Here is a 23,466-nt window from a genome sequence, read left to right as displayed (position 1 = left end):
AGTGGATGACACTTGTATTGCAACAAAGTGCGTACTGCAATTAGGAACTGAGTAATTTTATAGGCTAGCATATTTTATAATTCTACTAGAGCAAGTTAATGCTGTTCTGGGCCAATTTGAACTACTGGTACTTTGCTTTCATTTGGGAATGTAATATCTAAGCTATTCATCCTGTTCAAACAGAGGTAACCTTTGCCCCATTGGCCAAACCTTCTCTGTCAACCCCACCTACATAGATACCACGACTTAGTGACATCCCTCACTTCATAGGTCGAACTTATCTAGAATCTCTTCAAAACAAGAAGATTTCAGGGTATCTCTGTAGATCCTCCACGCCATTATACCAAGCCAAGTGGGCAATCTTTGGTGGTTGGTGTCATCGAAGGGGTACCTGTCCAAAGAGCATCTATTTCTGTAATTGCAGATTGCATCTTCAAGGTCGACAAGGGAAATATCTTGCATCTTCGAGGAGTTTGAAAGGAGAGACTTCTGTAACCGTAACAAGTCCATGTCCTCTGAGAGGAAGATCACCGAGAAGCTGCTCAGTGCACACATCATCAGAAGGATCTCCCCAAGTTTCAGGTGGTTCACCTCTCCCTCTCTGGATTGCACCTATTGAGGATGGAGAAGGAAGCCTTCACAATTTCCCTCCAGGCTTAAAAGGTTTAAAGGCTGCTTATGAATGGCAGAGGCAAGGGATAGTGACATTGCCATAGAGACTGACCATATATACATATGATCAGTGTCATGCCCCCTCTCCAACCAAGCTAGGACCAGGGAGGGCCAAGCAATGGTTGCTGAGGACACGGCAGGTAGACCTATAGGCTCCCCCTAACCTTCCATCCTTAGCTCACTAGAATGGTGAGGTTGCAGACACTAGAGGAACTAGTTTGATTGGGACTCACACCCCAATCTAGCGATCGCCAGGCAGGGATGTTACTAATAGGCCACAACAACCCTAAACGTTATAATTTTTAACAGCAAAGTTTTCCAGATTTGCTTAAATCATACTCCTATTAAAGGACGAGGGTTTGTATAGTTAAGAAAAATACAAATTACTTTTCAAAGTTATTTTACGTAAGATAAAGTACGCCTAAGAATATGGCACTTAATCCAACAAGATGTCTCACTCATGATATTACAGTACTATCACAACTCATAGATGATCCATAAGAATTGTTTTTTCTGCATTTATTCATTGTAATATATTCACAGAATTTAAGTTTAATGAATGTTGCTTACATGTAACATAACAAATAAACAAAAAATCCTGAAAATGTTATGGCATTATGTACTTATGTTATCAGCTAGCCTTCTTTTGAAAATATAAGACTCCAGGTTTTCAATTATTAGTGATGCAATACAGTTATACAAAATCGAACATGGGTTATTGAATGAGTTGTGCCACTGGATGGTGAAAGGATGCATTACATTAACACAAATACTAATGTTAACAGAAGGACTGTCTCTAAAACTTGTCTGGATATTTCAAGGAAATTTACATTATTGTTGATGAATATTAAGGAAGAGAAAATATTGATGGAACAAACCTTTTCTTTGTCAATTTATATTGTTTGTTGTGAGTGTAAATGCTCAGAGTAGGGTTACTCACTTCAATGTCAGAGGAAATGAAATTCTGTACTGGAAAAACAAGGAAGGAATGATAAAAGGAGGGGAATTATTTAGAGGCAGTGAAAGGGGGAGAATAAGAAATAAAAGAAGACAAGTTTTGGAAAAGAAAAAGGGGAGAATTAGGATAAGAAGGAAGAGAGAATGTTAATAGGGTGAAGGATAAGTAAAGGTAATGAGTGAGGAGAGAAGAACAAATGGGAACTGACTGAAGAATAACTTAAGAAAAGGAAGATATGGAAGAAGCAGAAAAGTTGGAAGAAATACAGAAGGAAAAAGTAAAGAAAGCAAAAGAAGAGGTGGATGAAGTAAGAATTAACGAGAGGGAAGATAAAGAGAAATAAAAGGTGCATTAGAAAAAAGATTGGGAAGTATTAAGAGTTGGAAGAAATTCTTATGAATATGTGAGTAAAAGATGAAGTTAGAAAGACAGAAAAATTATGAAGAATAAGAAATAAAAGCAAAATGTTTGACAAATTGGAAATGAGGAGAAGGAATAGAAAAAAAGAAAGGTACTGTAGTTGGAGGAGAAAGGAGTTGACAGATAAGTTGGAAAAAATAGAAGAGATGAAAAAGTTGAGAAAAAACATAAGAATATTAAAGGAAAACCAGGAATGTGCAAAATTGAAGAGTTTGCGGTGTTTCTTAACTTTGACATGCTCTTTTATGCTTTACTGTCTTGTTCTCCCTATTGAAATCAGGTCATATTTATTCAGGTACAGGATGCGTTTGAGGGTGTCGTCCATGGTGTTTGGAGGAGCTGTGAGTCTAGCGACACTCGTGTTATTATATCAAGTGCTAAGTTTACCGCCAGACACTCAACCTCCTGGGGACCGTAAGGTAAGTTCATTCAACAGCTTATTTGAATTCACAATTTGATATGGGTTTATGAAACAGTGATTTATGAACTTCATTCTTACAGTTGTTTAAATCCATTGTTTTTTTCATTCTAGGAGATTCGTTCTCTTGAGTCTCGATTACGAAGACTCGAAGACGATCTTGAAACAAATCAGCGTACAATTCATGAAATCAAAAGTCTGGTGAGACAGCTTGCAAACTCTAATATCAAAGCAAGGATTTTATTAGATCCCCCAGATGTATCTGTTATTCCAAATAAGTTTGCCAGGTAAGAAAAATTGGTTTGTGCCAGTATTCAAGATCTGTAAGACTAATACACAATACTGTATGGTTTATATTTTGCACCAATTTATTTAATTGAAGTTTGTTTAGTGCATGGTGTCATTATCTAATATTTTTGCATATATTGTTGTGTGTCTATGATAATGCAAACTTTTGACCCCTATGGAAGAGTCTTTCAGTCAGAGGCAGTTTTGTTGTCGTATCTTTGAGGACTGTTTTGTTGTGTATATTTTTTTTCATACAAGAACTCATGCCAGGAATCTTTTGCAATGACTATGTATTTTAAATGTTTCAGGTATTTGTTTAAAAAAGTAAAGTAGAGCACAATTTAAAACTTCAAATGTAATTTTTTTTCTCTTTCATTTCAATTAGGAGGCCATTGAGTGCGATAGAAAATTTGGTGCTACTATAGCGTGATTTCTACCCTCATTTTCTGTTCCTACCTCAATATGGGGATTCAAATCTGCTATAGGGGGATTCCTACCAAGCAAACAACCAAATAATGTAATATTCCCCTTCCAAGGTGTTATTACAAGAGTAACACCTCAATTAAGCGTTACCAAAGCACCTAAAAAAGCAAATGGTGTAAACAAAATGGCCATTTTACCTAACCTAACCTAAAGTGCATTTTATGGATTTTTATTCATGTTTTATAGAATAGAATATATTAAAATAGTGTCAAGAAGTATGTTTTATCAATCCTTCTTTGGTAGCAATCCCCTCATACCCGAAAAATAGGGTAGGAATCATACTATAGTAGAGTCCTTATGGTAAGAATCACACTATAGTAGCACCGAAAATTCTTAAGGAATAAAGTAATGGTTTTGGTGTTCCTCCTGTTGGTGTTTTTTGGCAGTGGTTCCTGAATTCACCCGTAAACAAACCCATCAATTTCCCCTCTTTCTTTTCAGTCACTAAAGGCTTACTTATACCTCTCCCACACCTATACAAGGTCTGCATTCTTTTGTAACCAAGGTACTCTGGAACGTATATGGCTAGCTCAAATATAGTCTACTGGTGCTTTCCTAGCTAGAAGACCTTTTAAAGTTTAGCTAAAACCTCCTATTCATCTTTTTTGGTGCTGGGATCCCTGTATTGTAATGGATCTCCTACTTGCTTCTTCCAATGGTTGGGTATTACAGCAGGAGGGGACTAGTGAGAAGAGACATTGTTTGTTCTTTTGTGGATTGTAAATATTTCTTCTTGATCCTTTGACCATAGAAAGACTAGATTAAAGATTCATGAGTCTTCTCCTCAAGAGAAATTGTACCATACATTTTATGGATACCTTTCTCATGGTGTAGGTAGTAGTCTGGCCAAGGCACCAGCTACCTATTGAGATACTATCACTAGAAAGTTATTGGTTCCTTTGATTGGCAAGAAAGTACTTCATTGGATCCCTCACCCTGGTTATGGCTCATTTTTCCTTTGCCTACACACACACACACACACACTGAATAGTCTGGCCTATTCTTTACACATTCTTCTCTTGTCTTCATACACCTGACAACACTGAGATTACCAAATAATTCTCCAATCAAGGGGTTAACTACTGCACTGTAATTGTTCAGTGTCCGTTTTCTTCTTGGGAAGGGAAGAAGAGACTCTTTAGCTTTGGTAGTATTTTATTTTGGTTGTTCATTATCTGTTATAGTTTATTTATTTCCTTGTTTCCTTCTTTACTGGGCTATAAGCCTTCGGCCTTATAGCATCCTACTTTTCCAACTAGGGTTGTAGCTTACCAAGTAATAATAATAATGAAGGTTATGGTCTCTATTTCTGTTCACTGGATCAGTAATTCTAGAGGTAACATTTAGGTTCCAAGTTGCCCGTTATAGGTACAGGCAAACATTGTTCAGTATAGGGTTATAGTTACCAGATTGGGTACTGTCCTATTCCAATTGCGTGTAGTAGTCTGGTAAAAACATTGTAGACCTGCAATCTTTGTGCCCCGCAACCTTACAGTCCTCCTGAGCTAAGGATAGAGAGTGTGACATGTCCCTTAAGTCCACCTGCTGAATCATCATCAATGATTGCCTGGTCTTCCTTGGTCCTAACTTGTACAGAGAGAGGCTTGGGTGTCAATTGTATGTGTACAGTACAGTACATGTTCGGTATCCAGGACATTATGCAACAGTGCAGTGGCCTGTCCATGGACTCTATGTTAAATAAGCAACCTTTAAACTGTTGTTAATAGTGTGAATTCTAGTCTTGTATGCCATGATCAGTGCTTCACTAATGTTCTATGGTATCACCATATAAGTTGGTTATTCTAAACCAATATCTCTACTACCTGTATTGGCTTTGGTACTGTGCATGAGTGCAATCATTACTTAGTCTTGTCCCACATTTCTTAGACTGTATTGTCCACAAGAATGAACATTCCCGGGTGCTGTTTGTGAGCATACCCATTCCTGATTGCAGGTTTCAGTTGTTCTTAACTGGCATCACTCACAGCTGAGCTTCAACTGGCTGGTACCGTTCTCAGGATGCCCTGTCCCTTTCCAATGTTTCATGCTCATTTACTCATTTAGCTTGTGACCTTATGTCAAGTGTAATTTCCTTTTTATATCATTCAAAAACATAGAAATGACATAGAATATTTTTACAAGCTCGAAGGAGTAACAGAAAAGTAAATGCTGGGCTACAGGTGTTACAATGACGTGCTTATAATGTAGCTTTAATGCTAATCCATATCTGAGTCATGTGATTAGCTTATAGAAATCTAGCTTCAGCTCATAGGAGACCCATAGTAATACAAAATGACCATTCTTTTAATAGCATTAATTCTTATAAGAGGCCCATAAATGAAAGCATGAAGGTTTAGCATTTAAAGTAGGCATACAGGCCTAATTATATTAATGTTTAGTTCTTATAATAAACATTATGGGAATGTAGACTTAATGATTAAAGATGGAACATTGTGAAATTAGATAACATAGTTGTTATAACAGGGAGATGGATGGTATGTTTCTATGTATGAGGATTGTTGGCTAATCTTGATGAAGTTGACAGTCAACTGATTTGTGCCAAATGGATTGTTTCCCGTTCCCACCCAAAGTCTGATGTTACAATAGGCAATGAGACTAATATGGAATATATTGTTTTCCTTATTTGAGATTGAAATAGATATTTAGAGATTTCAGTGATGATTTAATTGCTTGAGTCTTTTGTATGATTATTTGAAAGTAATAAAAAAGTAAATGTATTAGATAATATATAACTCGGATAAGTTGATAACGGTTTAACATCAATTTGCTAGTTACTGAGAAAATGTCCCTAAGGTACATCACCTGTACATTGAATGGTAGTGCTGCCACCAGGTAAATAGTTGCCACTGATTGCTTGCTAAAACTATATGCTTTCTGTCTGAAACATTGAGGTAACTGATGCAATACTTTGTAATGCAGTTGTACATGGTGGTCAGGTATCATGTCCTATTTGATAAACACTGTACTGTACAGTACTCGAGGAACAAAACAGAACCTGAACATCAGTTGACTAATATTTTGTTCATTTTAATTTTGTTTCAGAAATGGTGTAAATGGGCCAAGTATAGTTGAACTTGGGGATGGAGGCCCTCTACAGAAGACCCAAAGTGGCCAAGTCCGATATAATATCAGTTATGCCTCAGTCATGCAAGACGATTGTATCTTTAGCCAGGCTGCTCCGTCGCCTGTTGATATTCAGGTGAATATTTTATTACTATGTAATTCAGGTTATGCTACACGAGATGTTCATCTTATCAGTTTGGTGGAATTAGATATTTTCCCACCTCAACATTGTCAGAAAGTTTTGTAATTAACCAGTATTTTATAACTGAATATTAGTTTGTTCCGTAACCGAAATACAAACCACGCTATTTACAAAGGGTATTACTTTTAGCGTAGCTGAAATGGCGAGCCATTAGAATTTAACGAGGGTGTATTACCCCCGCGCTAGTTAGCGGGGGGGTAGGGGAGTGGTAGCTAGCTACCCCTCCTCCCCCTCACACACAGGTGAATACTCACTTTCACTTTTGGCTCGGACTGTGACAGACGTCTCTGTCTTGGTCCTCGCTTGGCAGCCATTGTCTGTTTTGCTGATCACCATCGAACCCTTTCACGCGATCATTCACCTGCGCATGCTGCTCGCCATCGCACAACCCTGAACGATTGCCCGCTTCGCATGCTGCTCCTCATCGCACAACCCTGAACGATCGCCCTCTTGCGGATGCTGATCACCATCGCACCCTTTCACGCGATCATTCACCTGCGCATGCTGCTCGCCATCGCACGCCCATTCGCCTGCGCGCCCGCGCGATCGCTCGCCTGCGCGCCCGCGCGATCGCTCGCCCGCGCGATCGCTCGCCTGCGCGCCCGCGCGATCGCTCGCCTGCGCGCCCTCGCGACCGCTCGCCGGCGCGCCCTCACGACCGCTCGCCTGCGCGCCCGCGCGACCACTCGCCTGTGCGCCCGCGCGACCACTCGCCTGTGCGCCCGCGCGACCATTCGCCTTTGCGCGACCGTTCGCCCTCGCGCGACCATAGTTCGCGGCGAATTCCACAGCCGGTGGTAGCAGCAGGGACGCGTGCTCCTAGGCGGCACTCGGGATCACCTCCATCCAAGCACAGGTTGGTAGTGCAGGACGAAGACAGGTCAGTACAGCATTCTTCCCACCTTCTTTTCAAGCAGGAACCGTCGTGTCCTCTCCAAAGGATCGCCCGATCCCTTTCACCTTAGCGAGGATTTCGGACTCTGTGTCCTTGGAGCAGCAGACATGGTTTGATCCGCTGGCACGGGCGTTAATGAGGTTTATGAAACCAGCACTCACCGGCCAGGGTAACAAACCAGCGGCTGTCTCTCCTACGCTGAAGAGAAAAAAGGAGTGGACTTCGTGGTGACTTCCCCCAGGGCGAAGTTGGTTCCCAAGAGGTCGGTCTCGAGGGTCCCCTCTCCTGCACGAGTACTCTCTCCTTCTCCCGCCCTGGAAGGATTTTTGGCGGGGGGCCTTTCCGTTGAAGATTTCTCCATCAAACAAGGGGTGACTGCTTACCTCTTCCTCTGGGAGCTTACCAGGTTCTTTCCCTCCTCGGTTACGGCCCGAGGTTTGGTTCAAGGAAGCTACAGGAAGATCAAGGGTACTTTCCTCCTCTCGAGCTCAGGCACCTTGGCCTTTCGTCGTTAAGTATCTACTTGCGGACAAGCTCGATGTTGTACCATCTGGACGCACTGACTGAAGGCTTCCTTCGGGTGTCTCATCTGTGGAGGTCAACGACCTCAGACACCCTTCCATCCTTGAGAAGAGTTTTGTCTTTGCCCAAGGACAGAGACTTAAACATCTGCTGTGCGGAGTAAATCGACTTCCGGTTTCACTCCTCCAAGGCGCTTTCTTCCAGACTCTGCAGGGCTCCAGCTCCCTTTTCTTTCAACCACGTCGGCCTAAGTTATCGGCTACGACAACTGGGACAAGGTGTCCAATTGCAGTTTCCTCCTGTCAGGAACAGATGGCACGGGAGACTCCCCCGGGGGGGCATAGTCCTAAAAGGAGTTCACGAACTCTAGGATTGCAGGTTTTTTCGCTGGGAGGATGCTTAAGGTTACTCATCCGAATCACAGCTTCCCGATGCCCATTCCCGCACAATCTCTGTGAGTAGCCAAGGATATCGCGCCTGCCGTCTCTGTCAGCGAATTCAGTGTCTCTGAACCTCTATGCCATAGCATCAGCAGAGTTGCCCGGTTGGGCAGAATGATCCATACCTTAGGCGAAGGTCTTCCTTAGGATCATCGACGGCTTCACCCCCGGCCCCCTCAGTCGATCCTTTCTTGTAAGGAAGGATCTGAGAGGGGACGTCCATAGTCGACCTCTCAGCCCTGATCAAGTTTGTCGAACAAACTTCGGCCAGCGTAGACCAGCAGAATCGATCAGACTGGTAACGAGGCGACAGGACTCCTTTAACCCTGGATCGGAAGGACGGGTACTTTCAGTTTCCATTCCATCCATCTTCCAGGGTGCTCGTCGAATTCAGCCTAAACTGCAAGTATTCCTGCTTATGATGCAGTGTGGCTATCCCGCCGTGGCATAGCAGGTTTGTTTCCCCAGAGAACTCTCCCTGCCTTCCTCTTGGCCGCCCAGGTGCAGACTTCCGCCTCCTCTGCTGTTTGGAGGGCTGGTCAACTCCGGTAGGCTCGGGTTTCGACCTGATTCAGCGCCGGGAAAAGCTTCCGAATGCTGACCATGAGTGTGGGCTCATGGTATTTTGCTTGGAGCCTTCTCTTCCTCTGCCTCAACATCTGGAGTATCTGGCCATGATATTGAGTCAACCGCCTTACCACGTTGGAAACCCCGCTTCTCGTCCGTCCAGCGAGGTTAAGCAACGTCGGTACTTGGATGGGTGACCACCTGGGGACGCCAGATTCTGTTACCACATCCTCCGAGCCTTCCTTTCGGTTCACCGTGGCAAGACTGAGGAGAGTCGCAGTACCTGTTCTCAGTCAAGCAGAGTTTTCAGCCCTACCTTGGAACGTTTCCTAGTTCTTCTTTCCTCATTGACCCGTTTATAGTCCGAACGGTCGCCTCAGGATAAGTTCCATGTGGGGCGATCCAAGTTCCGGTGGCTTCAGGCAATGTTTAACCGGACTCCCTGGCCCTATGGGACCAGCGGAACTATTAAACCTGCAATGGGTGTTGACCTATGGAGCCTCTTGATGGTAGTGGATATTCTCGTCCTTTCCCCACATTCTTGATGCGGTTCTCGGACTCGTCAAAGGAAAGGGGGGGGGGGGGGGGGGCATGTTCCGGTCCAGGCCTATGGTCAAGACCTGAAGGATACCTCTCCATCATTCAGGCAGGCTTAAGGGCCTTAGTCTGGCCCCTCTTCAGATCCTACCGCTCCTGCCAAGTCGCCCCGTTGCGTGTCGACTTCATGCTAACCAGCAGGGGACGCATTTTCACACCTTCACATCTTGCAGTAGAGATATCGGGATGATTGAGATTCTCTCAATTCCACCATCGGCTCTCTCATTCCAGGCAGGGGAATGTTTCTCTCAGACTATCCGAGCAGAGCCTCATAGAGAGAGTGTACCTAGGGGTCTTTGACCTTGGGTAACCAGCAAGTGCTGGTCTGGGGGACCTGATCGCGACAGCTTGGAACCTCAAGCTTCCGCTAGTTTTCCCCCCAGTCTCAGACCCCGAGACTCTGGCAAGATGCATTCCGGTGATGGTGGGACAACTTCGACGCCTGCGTCTTCCCTCCTTTTTGTCTGCGGACAATGGGTCTCAACAAAACCAGGTTGTCTGTCAACCTTTCAATGGGAGAGCTCCACTGGGACTATGTGCAGAACGGTTTCTGGACCCTCTGCTTCCCCTGACGGAACTCCCGGGAGAGCTTCTCCCACGGCGCAGACTACTCAAGCAACCACACTGCGACATCTCTCCCGAACCGGGGCGTCGCTTCGGCTTCATGCCTGGAGACACTACGCTTCCTCCTCTAGAAGAGACAACCCGCTACAGTCGCGGTACGGAGGTCGCGTCATCTGCGATAGTCATCCACAGGGGTCTCCCAGGCAAAGTGAAGAGTCTAAAGTGGTTGGTGCCGTGGGAGATATTCTTCTTCCCGTGAGGCCTCTTCTCCAGCAATAACGGTCTTATTGCCTTTCGGCGGGAGGAAACTCCTTTCCGCTCTTGGCAATGAAGCCTGTCGCTCAGCCTTTCCCTGACCTTCAGGCTTAAAGGAATAACTTTTTCCTGCCCGCTGGATCTATCCTCGCTCATGCGAAGCTACGATCGTCCCTGCCCTAGTCGGAGGAAGACCTCCAACTTGGAGCATGGCTCGGACTTTTAGTCCTTTAAGAGATCTTCTCAAGACCCTTTTACGACAGGCCTCGGATTGTATTCCGCCCTGGGTCTTCTGCTCACTCTGGCCACGGCCAGTGTGTGAGCAATCTTCTTGGTCTCTTACTACTCCCCCCCTTTCTAAGGAAGAGGGGAAGGCAACATTCAGGCTCGCTCCTGAGTTGTTGGCTAGACTCAGAATCTGAGGGTCCCGACCCTTCGGTCCGATTCATTCAAGATTTTGAGTCTCCATTCTGTGTCTGATGTCCCAAGACCTTCTCTTTCTTGCCAGTACAGGAATCGAGAGGTTAGCGCTGGGAACAGCTGCAGTTTGGCCTCAGTTGCAGCCGATTTGGGAACACAAGGAGGACATGGGGGGAGAGTCACCAGTATACCTCTTCAGCCCGGACTCAAGGACATTCATCTCGACCTGTCTTCAGACCCTCCCCCGTCACGTCGCCCTACAGCACGATGTTGGATACATCGCAACGTCCCTCGCCTTCGAGTAATACTACTCTGTGACGCAGGTGCTACAAGCTGGAGTCTGGAAGCGTCTGATGACCTTCGCAGCCCGCTTCCTGCAGGGCGTGACCCACAGGAGTCTCGATACGTTTTCTATCGCTCTGTGGTGGCTACACAACAGCTGGTCTAACCTCAGGCTCCTTTTTGGACAGGTAGCAGAAGGTTGAGGGCATTGTTATCAGGTTTTAGTCTGCATGAACGAAAGAAGTATGTCTGGCCCTTACTTCTTTCTTCATCATCCCCTCTACGGGGAAGCAGCATCCTGGTCTCTGCATAGCTGACCTCGAACCTCTGCAGGTAAACCATGCTTCCTTGTGTTCCGAGTATTGAGTCAATACTGTCGCGTCCCCCATACCCTGACGAGGTGGTATTGGGAACGTCTTAACCCAGAGTTCCTTCTGGAACTCCAGGTCAACTGCCTAAGACGGGTCACACTTCTTCCTTCACACACAAGCTTACGTAGGCCACATGGTTCCTTGCGGTGCAAGGAACTTGTGAGGTGCAGGGACTCCTTTTCTCGAGTGCGACTCACTCGGATTCTGAGTCCCCGGGTAAAGCCAAAGCCAGTATGGCTGGGGACTTTCCACCCTTCCTAAGGGATAAGTCACCCTTTGTAAATAGCGTGGTTTGTATTTCGGTTACGGAACAAATGACAAATTCGAAGATAATTTGTATTTTTCCTAACCATACAAACCTTAGCTATTTACACATATTTGCCCGCCAGCCCTGTCCCCCAAGACAAGTCCTACCTCTAAGTGAAAGTGAGTATTCACCTGTGTGTGAGGGGGAGGAGGGGTAGCTAGCTACCACTCCCCTACCCCCCCGCTAACTAGCGCGGGGGTAATACACCCTCGTTAAATTCTAATGGCTCGCCATTTCAGCTACGCTAAAAGTAATACCCTTTGTAAATAGCTAAGGTTTGTATGGTTAGGAAAAATACAAATTATCTTCGAATTTGTCATTTTTCTAATCCTGTACTTGTCAGGTAGCACATATATGTGACTTGGAGTTTTTCAATATTAAACTTACCCGATAATCATGTAGCTGTCAACTCCGTTGCCCGACAGAATTCTATGGAGGGATACGCCAGCTATCACAATACTAGAAGGGGGTGTACTTACCAGCGCCACCTGTGGCCAGGTACTCAATCATTTGTTGTTGACACCTCCTCAATTATTCCTCTGTCGTGCTTCCGGCTAGACGTTCTGGGATACGCTTATGGTCTTCGAGTTTATTCACGGATATTTGGTGAAGTATTCTCTCAGATTAACGGCTGTCGCTTTACTGGAATCCTTTTTATATTAGCTAGATAGCTTTTATATAATACTGATTAACGGTTAATGAATTTTTGCTTGTTTTTGGATCACCCTTTGGCTAACTCTTTGAAACAAGATGTCTGACGTTTCGCAAGCCCCCTCCCATAGACGATGTAGGTCTTGCAATAGGCGTATTCCGAAAGCCTCGGTAGATCCTCACACCGCTTGTTCTGACTGTAGGGACAGGCCCTGTCTATTAGAAAATCGATGTGAGGAATGCGCCGGACTTTCGGAATTGGAATTTGTCCGTCTTTTAAAATATTCATCTAAGTTAGAGAGAGGTAGAGTAAGGAGAAGTTCTTCTCACTCTTCTATGTTTTCCTCACCTCATGATCCCCTACCTTTTCCTACCCCTGTAGTGGCTACCCCCGAACCTACTGTGTGCCCTCCGCCTGATATGTCAATTGTTTTGCGTGCTATTCAGGCTTTAGGAGATAAAGTAGAATCAGTGGTAAGTGACCATAAGTCTCTGATGGCCGAGGTTAAAGAACTGAAGGTCAAGAGTGCAGTGGGTGGAAATAGTGCCAGTGCTGTGACGAGTGCTAGTGTCGGTGCAGTGCCAAGTGCTAGTGGTGCCAGTGTGGTGCGTGAGGATTTTTCTGTGCGAGCCAGTCGTCCTCCCAGTCCGGGACCTCTTGCAAGCTCCCATGCCCAGGGGAGAAGCAATGTCGAAGGGCTTAAGGGTTCGACAGGCCTTGTTAGGCGCACAGAACTATCCTCGGTGGTTGCGGGCGTGTCTTCCTTAGACCGTCACTCCCACCTGCAGACGATTGAGCCCATCTTATTCTCGTCCGCTGATCAACTAGCAGGGAAGAAACGTTGGTCTCAGGTCTCGAGACCGCTTAAACGTAGAGTCCAGTCCGCGAGTGCTCAGCCAGGTTGCAGTCATTGGCTCAGCTCTGACTCGCCTCAGTCATCTGTCGACTGTACTCCGCCCAAGAGGAGTAAGGTTCTGCCAAAACAGAGCCCGACTGTGACTCTACCTCAGTCTGTTATCGTTTCTGCCGATCCCAAGTGGACCCTGCTTCAGTCCATGCAAGCTCAGCTTTCGGACTTGATGCGTGAGTGTCGGGCTGAGAGTGTTGCACCTCCTCCTCCGCCTACACTCCCTCCGCCTGTTCTCGCTCCGCCTGTGCTCGCCCAGCCTGCACTTGCTCCGCCTGGTCGCAGCACCATCTGCCAGGCGTACGATGTTGAGCCACTTTCGGAGTTCGCTGTTCCCAGTGGTGTTCAGCCTCAGCCTTCTTTAAGGCAACCCTTGCTTTGGGATCAGGAGAGTTATTCCACTCTTCCTCCGCCTCCCCTTGCTGCTCCACCAGTGGTGCAACTCTCGGTTGGGGTACAACAACCTCTCCCCTCCGTGAGTCTGTCTGCTCAACCATCGCTGCAGCGAGCTCAACCCTCCTCAAGGCAAGCTCCTCTACACCCTGGACTTGCGCCTCAGGAGCCTCAGCTTGCGAGAACTTTACCTTGTTCTGCGCAGCCTCAACCTCTTCATGCTCCACTCATCTCACAGGAACAGGAACGGACTACTCCGCCTCCGTCCTCCGCTCAGCTTGTGCAATCCTTGGGTTCAACTCTTGCTAGGAGTCAACATCCTTCACCCGTGCGCCTGCCTTCTGCTTCGTCTGTTGTTCAGCCTTTGCAGTCTGAGCCTCAGGTTTTCCCTCAACAGTTACTGGAAGAGGAAACCTCTGTTATTGTTCCTACCCGTTCTGACTCTGCGGTTCAGCATTCTGGTCCGATCGCTTCGCTACCCTCTGCTGATGAGGTGTCGGATGATGAGGAGGCACACCTTGATCCCTCATCAGACGTGGAAGAATCTAAGCTTTCTCCATTGTCGATTGATTTTCGTAAGGTCTTGGCTCTACTCAGGGAGATTTACCCAGACCACTTCGTCTCTGCTATTCCCCGCTCTCCACCATCTGAGTTTTCGCTGGGCGTACAACAAGCTAAGTCCAACTATACTAAGCTTGTCCTAGCTAGATCCTCCAAGAGGGCTTTAAGGATCTTAGGGGAGTGGCTGCAGTCTAAACAACACCTTGGCAAGACTTCCTTCATGTTCCCTCCAACGAAGCTCACTTCGAAAGGTTGCGTTTGGTATGCCACAGGGGAAGCACCAGGCTTGGGAGTACCTGCCTCTGCCCAGGCTGACTTCTCAAGTCTGGTGGACTCGCCTCGGAGAACTGCTATGAGACGCTCGAAGGTTTGTTGGACCTTCTCAGACCTGGATCATCTTCTGAAAGGGTTGTTCAGAGCATTTGAAATGTTCAACTTTCTCGACTGGTGCCTGGGAGCCCTCAGCAAGAAAACCTCTCCTGCGGACAAAGATTCTGCCATGCTAATAATGTCCTGCATGGATAAGGCCATCAGAGATGGATCGGGTGAGCTAGCGTCGTTATTTGTATCAGGGGTGTTGAAGAAAAGGGAACAACTGTGTACCTTCCTTTCCGCCAGCATTACACCGTGCCAACGGTCACAACTCCTTTTTGCTCCACTCTCAAAGTTCCTCTTTCCCGAGGAGCTAGTTAAGGACTTGTCGGCTGCCCTGATACAAAAGGACACGCACGATCTTGTAGCCTCATCGGCTCGTAAGTCTAAGGTTGCCACCTCAGTCCCCAAGACTTATCGCTCCCCAGTGGCTGATACCCCGGCTACGAGGTTCATACCGCCCTTTCGTGGTAGAGCCCCCAGCCGAGGAAGCTCCCGTCCAGACTCTCACAGGAGCAAGTCTAGGAAAGGATCCAGGACATCTAAGGGAAAGAACTGACTCTCAGATTCTCCAGACAACAGTAGGAGCCAGACTCAAGATCTTCTGGCGAGCCTGCAAAGAAGAGGACAAGAGGCTAGCATTGCAACAGGAGGTGTCGCTACTTGTGCAGAAGAAGGCAGTGGTTATAGTCCGGGACCATCAATCCCCGGGCTTCTACAACCGTCTCTTTCTTGTGGCCAAGAAGACAGGAGGTTGGAGACCGGTGCTGGACGTCAGCTCTCTCAACGAGTATGTCACCAAGCAGACGTTCACGATGGAGACGACCAAGTCGGTCTTAGCAGCGGTCAGACAAGAGGACTGGATGGTCTCGTTGGACTTGAAAGATGCATACTTTCACGTTCCCATTCATCCAGACTCCCAACCTTTCCTGAGATTCGTTTTCGGAAAGGTTGTCTATCAGTTCCAAGCCCTGTGTTTTGGCCTAAGCACAGCTCCTATGGTCTTTACTCATCTGATGAGGAATGTAGCGAAATTCCTACACTTATCGAACATCAGAGCCTCCCTCTACCTAGACGACTGGCTGTTGAGAGCCTCCACGAGTCGTCGTTGTCTGGAGAACCTCAATTGGACTTTAGATTTAATCAGAGACCTAGGTCTATTAGTCAATATAGAGAAATCTCAACTCATTCCCTCCCAATCCATTGTGTACCTGGGAATGGAGATTCAGAGTCAGGATTTTCGGGCTTTTCCATCGGCCCCCAGGATAAACCAAGCCCTAGAGTGCATCATGAGCATGCTGAAGAGGAGCAATTGCTCAGTGAGACAGTGGATGAGTCTCACAGGGACCCTCTCATCACTGGCCCTGTTTGTCGAGCTAGGGAGACTCCACCTCCGCCCTCTTCAATTCCATCTTGCGGCTCATTGGGACAAGGGCTCGACTCTAGAAGCAGTCTCTATCCCTATCAACCAAGAGATGAAGACCACTCTCCTGTGGTGGAAGCACAATCTCCTTCTCAAGGAGGGTCTATCATTGGCCATCCAGACCCCCCATCTTCATCTCTTCTCAGATGCATCGGACTCGGGCTGGGGTGCGACCTTGGACGGACGGGAATGCTCAGGAGTATGGAACAAGGAACAAGGATTACTCCACATCAACTGCAAGGAACTGTTAGCAGTTCATCTAGCCCTGTTGAACTTCAAGTCCCTCCTGCTAGGCAAAGTGGTGGAGGTGAATTCAGACAACACCACAGCCTTGGCTTACATCTCCAAGCAAGGAGGGACCCATTCGAGGAGCCTTTACGAGATCGCAAGGGACCTCCTCATTTGGTCAAGAGGTCTAAACCTCACTCTGGTCACGAGGTTCATCCAGGGCGATATGAATGTTTCAGCGGATCGCCTCAGCAGAAGGAATCAGGTCATTCCCACGGAATGGACCCTCCACAAGAGTGTGTGCAACAGACTTTGGACCTTGTGGGGTCAACCTACCATAGATCTGTTTGCCACCTCCATAACCAAGAGACTTCCGCTTTATTGTTCCCCTGTTCCAGACCCTGCAGCGGTTCATGTGGATGCTTTTCTTCTGAACTGGTCCCATCTCGACCTGTACGCATTCCCTCCGTTCAAGATAATAAACAAAGTTCTGCAGAAATTCGTCTCGCACGAAGGGACACGGCTGACGCTGGTTGCTCCCCTTTGGCCTGCAAGAGAATGGTACACAGAGGTACTTCAATGGCTAGTCGACTTCCCCAGGACTCTACCTCTAAGAGTGGACCTTCTACGTCAACCACACGTAGACAGGTTGCATCCAAACCTCCACGCTCTTCGGCTGACTGCCTTCAGACTGTCGAAAGATTCGCTAGAGCTAGAGGCTTTTCGAAGGAGGCAGCCAGTGCGATTGCCAGAGCTAAAAGAATTTCCACTCGTAGAGTCTACCAGTCTAAGTGGGAGGTCTTCCGAAGCTGGTGTAGAGCCAATTCAATATCCTCTACCAATACCTCTGTGATCCAAATAGCCGACTTCCTTCTTCATCTTAGGAATGAGAGATCCCTTTCAACACCTACGATTAAAGGATATAGGAGCATGTTGGCCTCAGTTCTCCGCCACAGGGGTTTGGACCTGTCTTCCAACAAGGACCTTCAAGACATTCTCAAGTCTTTTGAGACGTCTAAAGAACGTCGTCTTTCCACTCCAGGCTGGAATCTAGACGTAGTCTTAAGGTTCCTTATGACATCTAGGTTCGAACCTCTCCAGTCAGCTTCCTTCAAGGATCTTACCCTCAAGACTGCTTTTCTCGTTTGCCTTGCAACAGCTAAGAGAGTCAGTGAGGTTCATGCCTTCAGCAAGAACATTGGTTTCACAACCGAATCTGCAACATGTTCTTTTCAGCTTGGATTCCTAGCAAAGAACGAGCTTCCTTCACGTCCTTGGCCTAGATCGTTCGAAATACCTAGCCTCTCCAACATGGTAGGTAACGAACTAGAGAGAGTTCTTTGCCCTGTCAGAGCTCTCAAATATTATCTGAAGAGGTCTAAACCTATTCGAGGACGATCAGAAGCCTTATGGTGTGCCATCAAGAAACCCTCGAGACCCATGTCCAAGAATGGGCTTTCGTACTATATAAGGCTTCTGATCAGAGAAGCACATTCTCACTTAAAGGAGGAAGACCTTGCATTGCTGAAGGTAAGGACCCACGAAGTAAGAGCTGTAGCTACTTCGTTGGCCTTTAATAAAAAACGTTCTCTGCAGAGCATAATGGATGCAACCTATTGGAGGAGCAAGTCAGTGTTTGCATCATTTTATCTGAAAGATGTCCAGTCTCTTTACGAGAACTGCTACACCCTGGGACCATTCGTAGCAGCGAGTGCAGTAGTAGGTGAGGGCTCAGCCACTACATTCCCTTAATCCCATAACCTTTTTTAACCTTTCTCTTGAATACTTTTATTGTTGTTTTTATGGTTGTTACGGTAGGCTAAGAAGCCTTCCGCATCCTTGGATTTGGCGGGTGGTCTATTCATTCTTGAGAAGCGCCTGGGTTAAAGGTTTGGTAGAGGTCCTTTAGTAGGGGTTGCAACCCCGTGTACTTTGGCACCTTTGGGTTGATTCAGCCTCCAAGAGGAACGCTGCGCTCAGTAAGGAAGACGAACTTTAAATAAAAAGGCAGAGTAACGGTTCTATTCGACTTCCTTACCAGGTACTTATTATTTCATTGTTATTTGAGATAACTGTTATATGAAATATGGGATACTTAGCTATCCTTTAATCATGTACACTGGTTTTCACCCACCTCCCTGGGTGTGAATCAGCTACATGATTATCGGGTAAGTTTAATATTGAAAAATGTTATTTTTATTAATAAAATAAATTTTTGAATATACTTACCCGATAATCATGATTTAATCGACCCTCCCTTTCCTCCCCAGAGAGAACCAGTGGACCGAGGAATAATTGAGGAGGTGTCAACAACAAATGATTGAGTACCTGGCCACAGGTGGCGCTGGTAAGTACACCCCCTTCTAGTATTGTGATAGCTGGCGTATCCCTCCATAGAATTCTGTCGGGCAACGGAGTTGACAGCTACATGATTATCGGGTAAGTATATTCAAAAATTTATTTTATTAATAAAAATAACATTTTAGTTTTAAAATAAGATCCTTCACAATATGATGTATATTCTGTGAATATGCATTAGTTTTTTATTCTATAACTTCATTTGCACAGATGGAAGATGTCTACAGTATCTTAAAATTTGACAATCCCGATGGTGGTGTCTGGAAACAGGGCTGGGACATTACGTACGAAGAGTCCCAGTGGACTCCTGAGAAGAAGTTGCGTGTGTTTGTCGTCCCTCATTCTCACAACGATCCTGGTGAGGTTACGCTTATTATGAAATTTGTGAATCATGTTAGTTTGGAGATGAAGCTTTTATTTAATCTTTGTTACCAACTAAACTTATTCGATTCTTTTAGGTTCTGTACTACTCTTATGTAATATACACCCTGCAGTGTAGTCTGATTTCAGACATTTAAGATACTCCACTTGTAGCTGTATTTCCATACAATTTTTAGTGTTAGTAAAAAGTATCTCATCTAAAGTTGTATGTCCAGTAAGTAAATAAAATCATGATAATGTTGCTGATAAAAAAGTCTGATAATGGGTTATTGTACATTGTTTTAAGTGCATTCTAGAATTATATTTTTCTTTCTTTTGGTTACTATTACAAGAAAATTAGCATACATGGTTATTTTTAACTAGGTTCATTGGTTTTTCAGGTGACACAGTACCTTATATTTACATTTTTTTTCATGAATTGTAAAAAGGGTCCTAAAGGTTGTGTATAAAAACAGCTGCCCATCATAAATGTAGAATATCAGGCATTGTTTACTTTATAAGTACAGTAAAGTGCAATGCATATCTTGAATTGATCATTTTCATTATTAAATGTCCAAATTTTATTGATAATGTTCTGGCTTTTGTTGGTTTCTAATTTCATTACATTCCTTAGCTGTTAGCAGTTTTGTAAGCAACATTTATTTTCACTTGAACCTATAATTAGTGTTTGTTCCAACTCGGTTACTTACCTAGAACTACCTTCTTAGGAGTTACTGGTTAACTCTACCTAACCGACCAGCTTTTTGTATAGTTTACCCCCCTCTTCCCGTTTTCTACGGGGTCACCCTCTGGCAGTGTGGTACGTGCCCTTAGGCGACCCGGGGTCGGGCAGCGTGCTAGCTCAGGTCGAATCGCCAGTAAGTTTCTGGTCGCGACGCGATAAACATCTCGCCGCGCTCTCTCTTACCTTGTGCGACCCTTTGTGTCCCCCGATCCTTTGTGCTTACCGCGTGTTACCCACGTGTTTCAATTTCACTTTCCCGTTACATCCTTGTGTCTCTTGGTGTGTTAGCTTTGAATTATGGAGCATCCTCGTCGTTGCCCTGGGCCTGTGGCTGGGAAGTCTTGCGGGGCTTTCCTTTCCAAGCCTGAGGTTGATCCCCACTCCTTGTGCTCCACGTGTAGGGGGAAAGCGTGTTCCCCTACCTCTACGTGCCCGGAGTGTGCTAATTGGACTGAGATCCAGTGGGTGCTCTTCGGGACGAAGAAGAAGAAGGCAGCTAAGAAGTCGCCTAAGGACTCCAGCATTTCGCCTGTGGGTTCACCAGACGCCTCGGCAGACCGTAGCGCCCGTCCTTCTTCCCCTACCCAGCGTAGGGGACGAGGTAAGTCCGTTGCAGGGAAGAGGCCCATTGCCCTTCCCCAAGAGGCTGATATTCCTGTGGGGGAAGTGTCCAGTGTGGGGCAGGCATGTGTGGGGCCTGAGTGTAGTGCGGAAGTGTGGGTAGGAGGCGAGGGCCTGGTGCCCGCAGGTCCCGTCGCCTCGGAAGATCCTATGTGGGGTAGGCCGAGTGCCGATACTTCCCCTGCCTCGTGGCGTATTTCAGGTGCGTCAACCGCCGGGGGAGACACGGAAAAAGGTAGTTCGTCATCTTCGGACCCCGCCACGTGGGTGGCCCCTAGGACTCCCTTCAGGTCTCCCGTTAGAGGAGAAGAGGATGTGGAACAATAGCTCTGTAAAGGGCTCGCGCGGTCCTCTCCGGCTCCCTCGGCTACGCTACCCCCCGTGTTTCTGCAACCGCCCACACCTGAGAAACGACGTGATTTTGCCCCCGCAGTCTTGGACGTGTCGGCCGGTCGGAGAGCTCCGTCCTCATCCTCATCGTCGTCGTCGTCATCGGACTCTTCGTCTTCTTCGTCATCAGAGGACGAAGACAGGAACCTTAGCAAGAGGAAGAGGGAGAAATCCCGCAAGAAGAAAAAGTCTCGTTCCCGCTCGAGGTATGGTAGGAAACGGTCGAAGTCCTCTAAAAAGAAAGCGAAGAGGAGTAAGTCAAAGGACTGGGTGAATGTCACAGTGCCCCGGAGCGAGCTGTTTAGGTTTTCCACAGCCGCGGCCGCTTCCGGGTGGCTCCCTAGAGCCTCGCCTTCTTTGTGTCACCCTCCTATCTCCTCCTTCGGACCAGCCGCCCGGCATGAAGGCTCGAACCGGGACCCCCGTGTAGTGTTTAACCCGACGGTAGCCTCCGCCCCTTCTTCCCTTAGGAAGGATATAAGGAGTATGAAGGAAGGCTTAGCGTCGACCACGGGCACCTTGGACGCCTTCCTTAAGCACCAAGGGCGCCCGTCGGTTCGCATGGATCCCCCATCCACGGAGCCCCCCATGGAACAAGGTACTCCCATGACGGATGCCTTTGTATCCACGGAGCAGCCCATACCACTGGCAGGCTCGTCGGGCGTTGGTACTCCCATGACGGATGCCTTCGTCCCCACGGGGCAGCCTATACCACTGGCAGGCTTGTCGGGCGTTGCTTTTCCTACCGTCACGGCGTACCCCTGTACGGAGGAACTGGTGACGGAAGACCTGGTGGAAGGAGGGAAGTGCTCGACTGACGACATCTCCTCCTACCGTAAGGTTCTAGCCCTTATTCGGAGGCATCACCGGTTGGATGAGCCCAAGCCCTCAGCTGCAAAGGCCGTACTATCCGGACTGTCCAGGATGATCGACAGTCCGGTACAACAAAAGCCATCTTTGTCTCTCCCTCTCGCTCAAGACGTGAAGTTGGGGATGGAGCAGATTGATGAATACTTAGCAGGACTAGCAGAGGCCCCCAGAAGCCAGAGTTCCTCCAAACTTCTTCCGGGCCTGAAATCCCAGAAGCGCTTTTACGTTCCCGAAGGGCATCGCGTTGGTCCCCGTGCGGGAGAAGCAGCGGTGACCGCGCTGAACCAGGGAGCCTCGGAAGACAGGGCATCCACTGCCCCCATGTGTTTTTCCCCGTCGGAAGCATCTATGATGGAGGACATGGCTCAGGACCTGGTCTACGTGTCCTCCTGGTTAGATTGGTGGTCGTGCGCTTTGGTGGGGTTTCAGGCATCACACGACCTCTCCCTCCCAGAAAATCAGGCCATGCTGAGGGATCTTGTTAGCTCTGGGGGCAAGGCTTTTAAGTTTTTATTGTCCCAGTCTCTGTCGGTGGCTTCGAACTGGGTCCTGATGAAAAGGGATACAGTACTGAGCAAACTAGTGCGGAAGTTGCCGGACAGGGAAGCAAGGAGGCTGAGGAATTCCTCTGTTTGGGGGAATGACATTTTCCCCATCAATTTGGTGGAAAATACTATGGAGAAGGTGAGGAAAGTGAGAGAAACGGATCCTAGGCCCCCCCCTATGAGGAAGGCCACGTTTAGGAGAGCCCTAACGGACGTCCCTCACCCCTCACAGGCCACACCCTTGCTGCCCCGAAGAGAACCTCCTTCAGCCCCTTGGCTTCAAGCTTCGCAGCAGCCCACCCGTAGGACCACCGCAGGCCCTCAGTCAGCCTACAGACCCTCTTACGGTAACGCTAGGAGAGGTAGATCTGGCCGCTCCTCCAGAAGAAGGTAGGAAGAGAGGCCCCCTACTCCCTCAGGAGCCCCTAGTAGGGGGATGCCTCAGACATTTTTGGCAAGCATGGCGGGATTTCGGTGTGGATCCCTGGACGGTGACGGTCCTGAAGGAGGGCTACAGACTCCCGTTCCTAGAAGAACCTCCCCCTCTCATCCCAGCCCAGAGGGCCGAATGGCTGGTTCCAAAGGACCCATTGAAGAGGTCGGCGCTACAAGAGGAAGTAGCGTCCATGATCGACAAGGGAGCTTTTGAGACAGTGGAGAACCCCGGCCCGGGTTTCTTCAGCAGGCTCTTCCTTATGGAGAAATCGACAGGAGGTTGGAGGCCAGTCATAGATCTCTCAGCCCTCAACAAGTTCGTCTCAAAGACGGATTTCAAGATGGATACCCCCAAGACAGTGATCGCAGCCTTGAGGGAGGGGGATTTCCTCATGTCTCTCGACCTCAAGGATGCCTATTTTCAAATCCCCGTGCACCCCTCCAGCAGGAAGTTCCTCAGGATCAAGTGGGAGTCCAGTGCCCTGCAGTTCAAAACCCTGTGCTTCGGCCTCTCGACGGCCCCGCAAGTGTTCACGAGAGTGTTCGCCACGATCTCGGCGTGGGCACACGTAAAAGGCATACGACTACTCAGGTACTTGGACGACTGGTTGCTTCTTTCTGCCTCAAGGGAAAAACTGAAGGAGCAAGGCGTTATGTTGCTCGACCTCTGCAAGGTGTTAGGGATTTACGGTCAACCTAGGGAAGTCCCAGCTAGTCCCCAGCACCAGGATGACTTGCTTGGGGATGGTCCTGGACACCCAGTTAGTAAGGGCCTTCCCCTCAGAGGAGAGGTTAGCCAACCTAGAACGTATCCTTCAACCCTTCCTGACGGGACAACCCAGAAGGGCCAAGGACTGGCAG

The 23,466-nt window shown here is 47.4% G+C and overlaps 1 protein-coding gene across 2 annotated transcripts in view; it reads left to right on the top strand.

Moving 5' to 3' along the window:
* LOC137621594 (alpha-mannosidase 2x-like) overlaps window positions 1-23,466 on the top strand; it is a 98,591-nt gene that overhangs the window by 14,269 nt on the left and 60,856 nt on the right. For both annotated transcript variants that reach the window (XM_068352005.1, XM_068352006.1), the window contains exons 2-5: window positions 2,346-2,469; window positions 2,583-2,755; window positions 6,303-6,459; window positions 18,850-18,997. In XM_068352005.1, the coding sequence (XP_068208106.1) occupies window positions 2,346-2,469; window positions 2,583-2,755; window positions 6,303-6,459; window positions 18,850-18,997 (602 nt within the window). The remainder of the gene's footprint in view (window positions 1-2,345; window positions 2,470-2,582; window positions 2,756-6,302; window positions 6,460-18,849; window positions 18,998-23,466) is intronic.

The sequence above is a fragment of the Palaemon carinicauda genome, chromosome 28 (assembly GCF_036898095.1).
Source record: "Palaemon carinicauda isolate YSFRI2023 chromosome 28, ASM3689809v2, whole genome shotgun sequence".
Taxonomy (NCBI): Eukaryota; Metazoa; Arthropoda; class Malacostraca; order Decapoda; family Palaemonidae; genus Palaemon; species Palaemon carinicauda.
The sequence above is the reverse complement of the archived record's forward strand: the minus strand, read 5'-3'. Positions and strand labels throughout refer to the sequence as shown.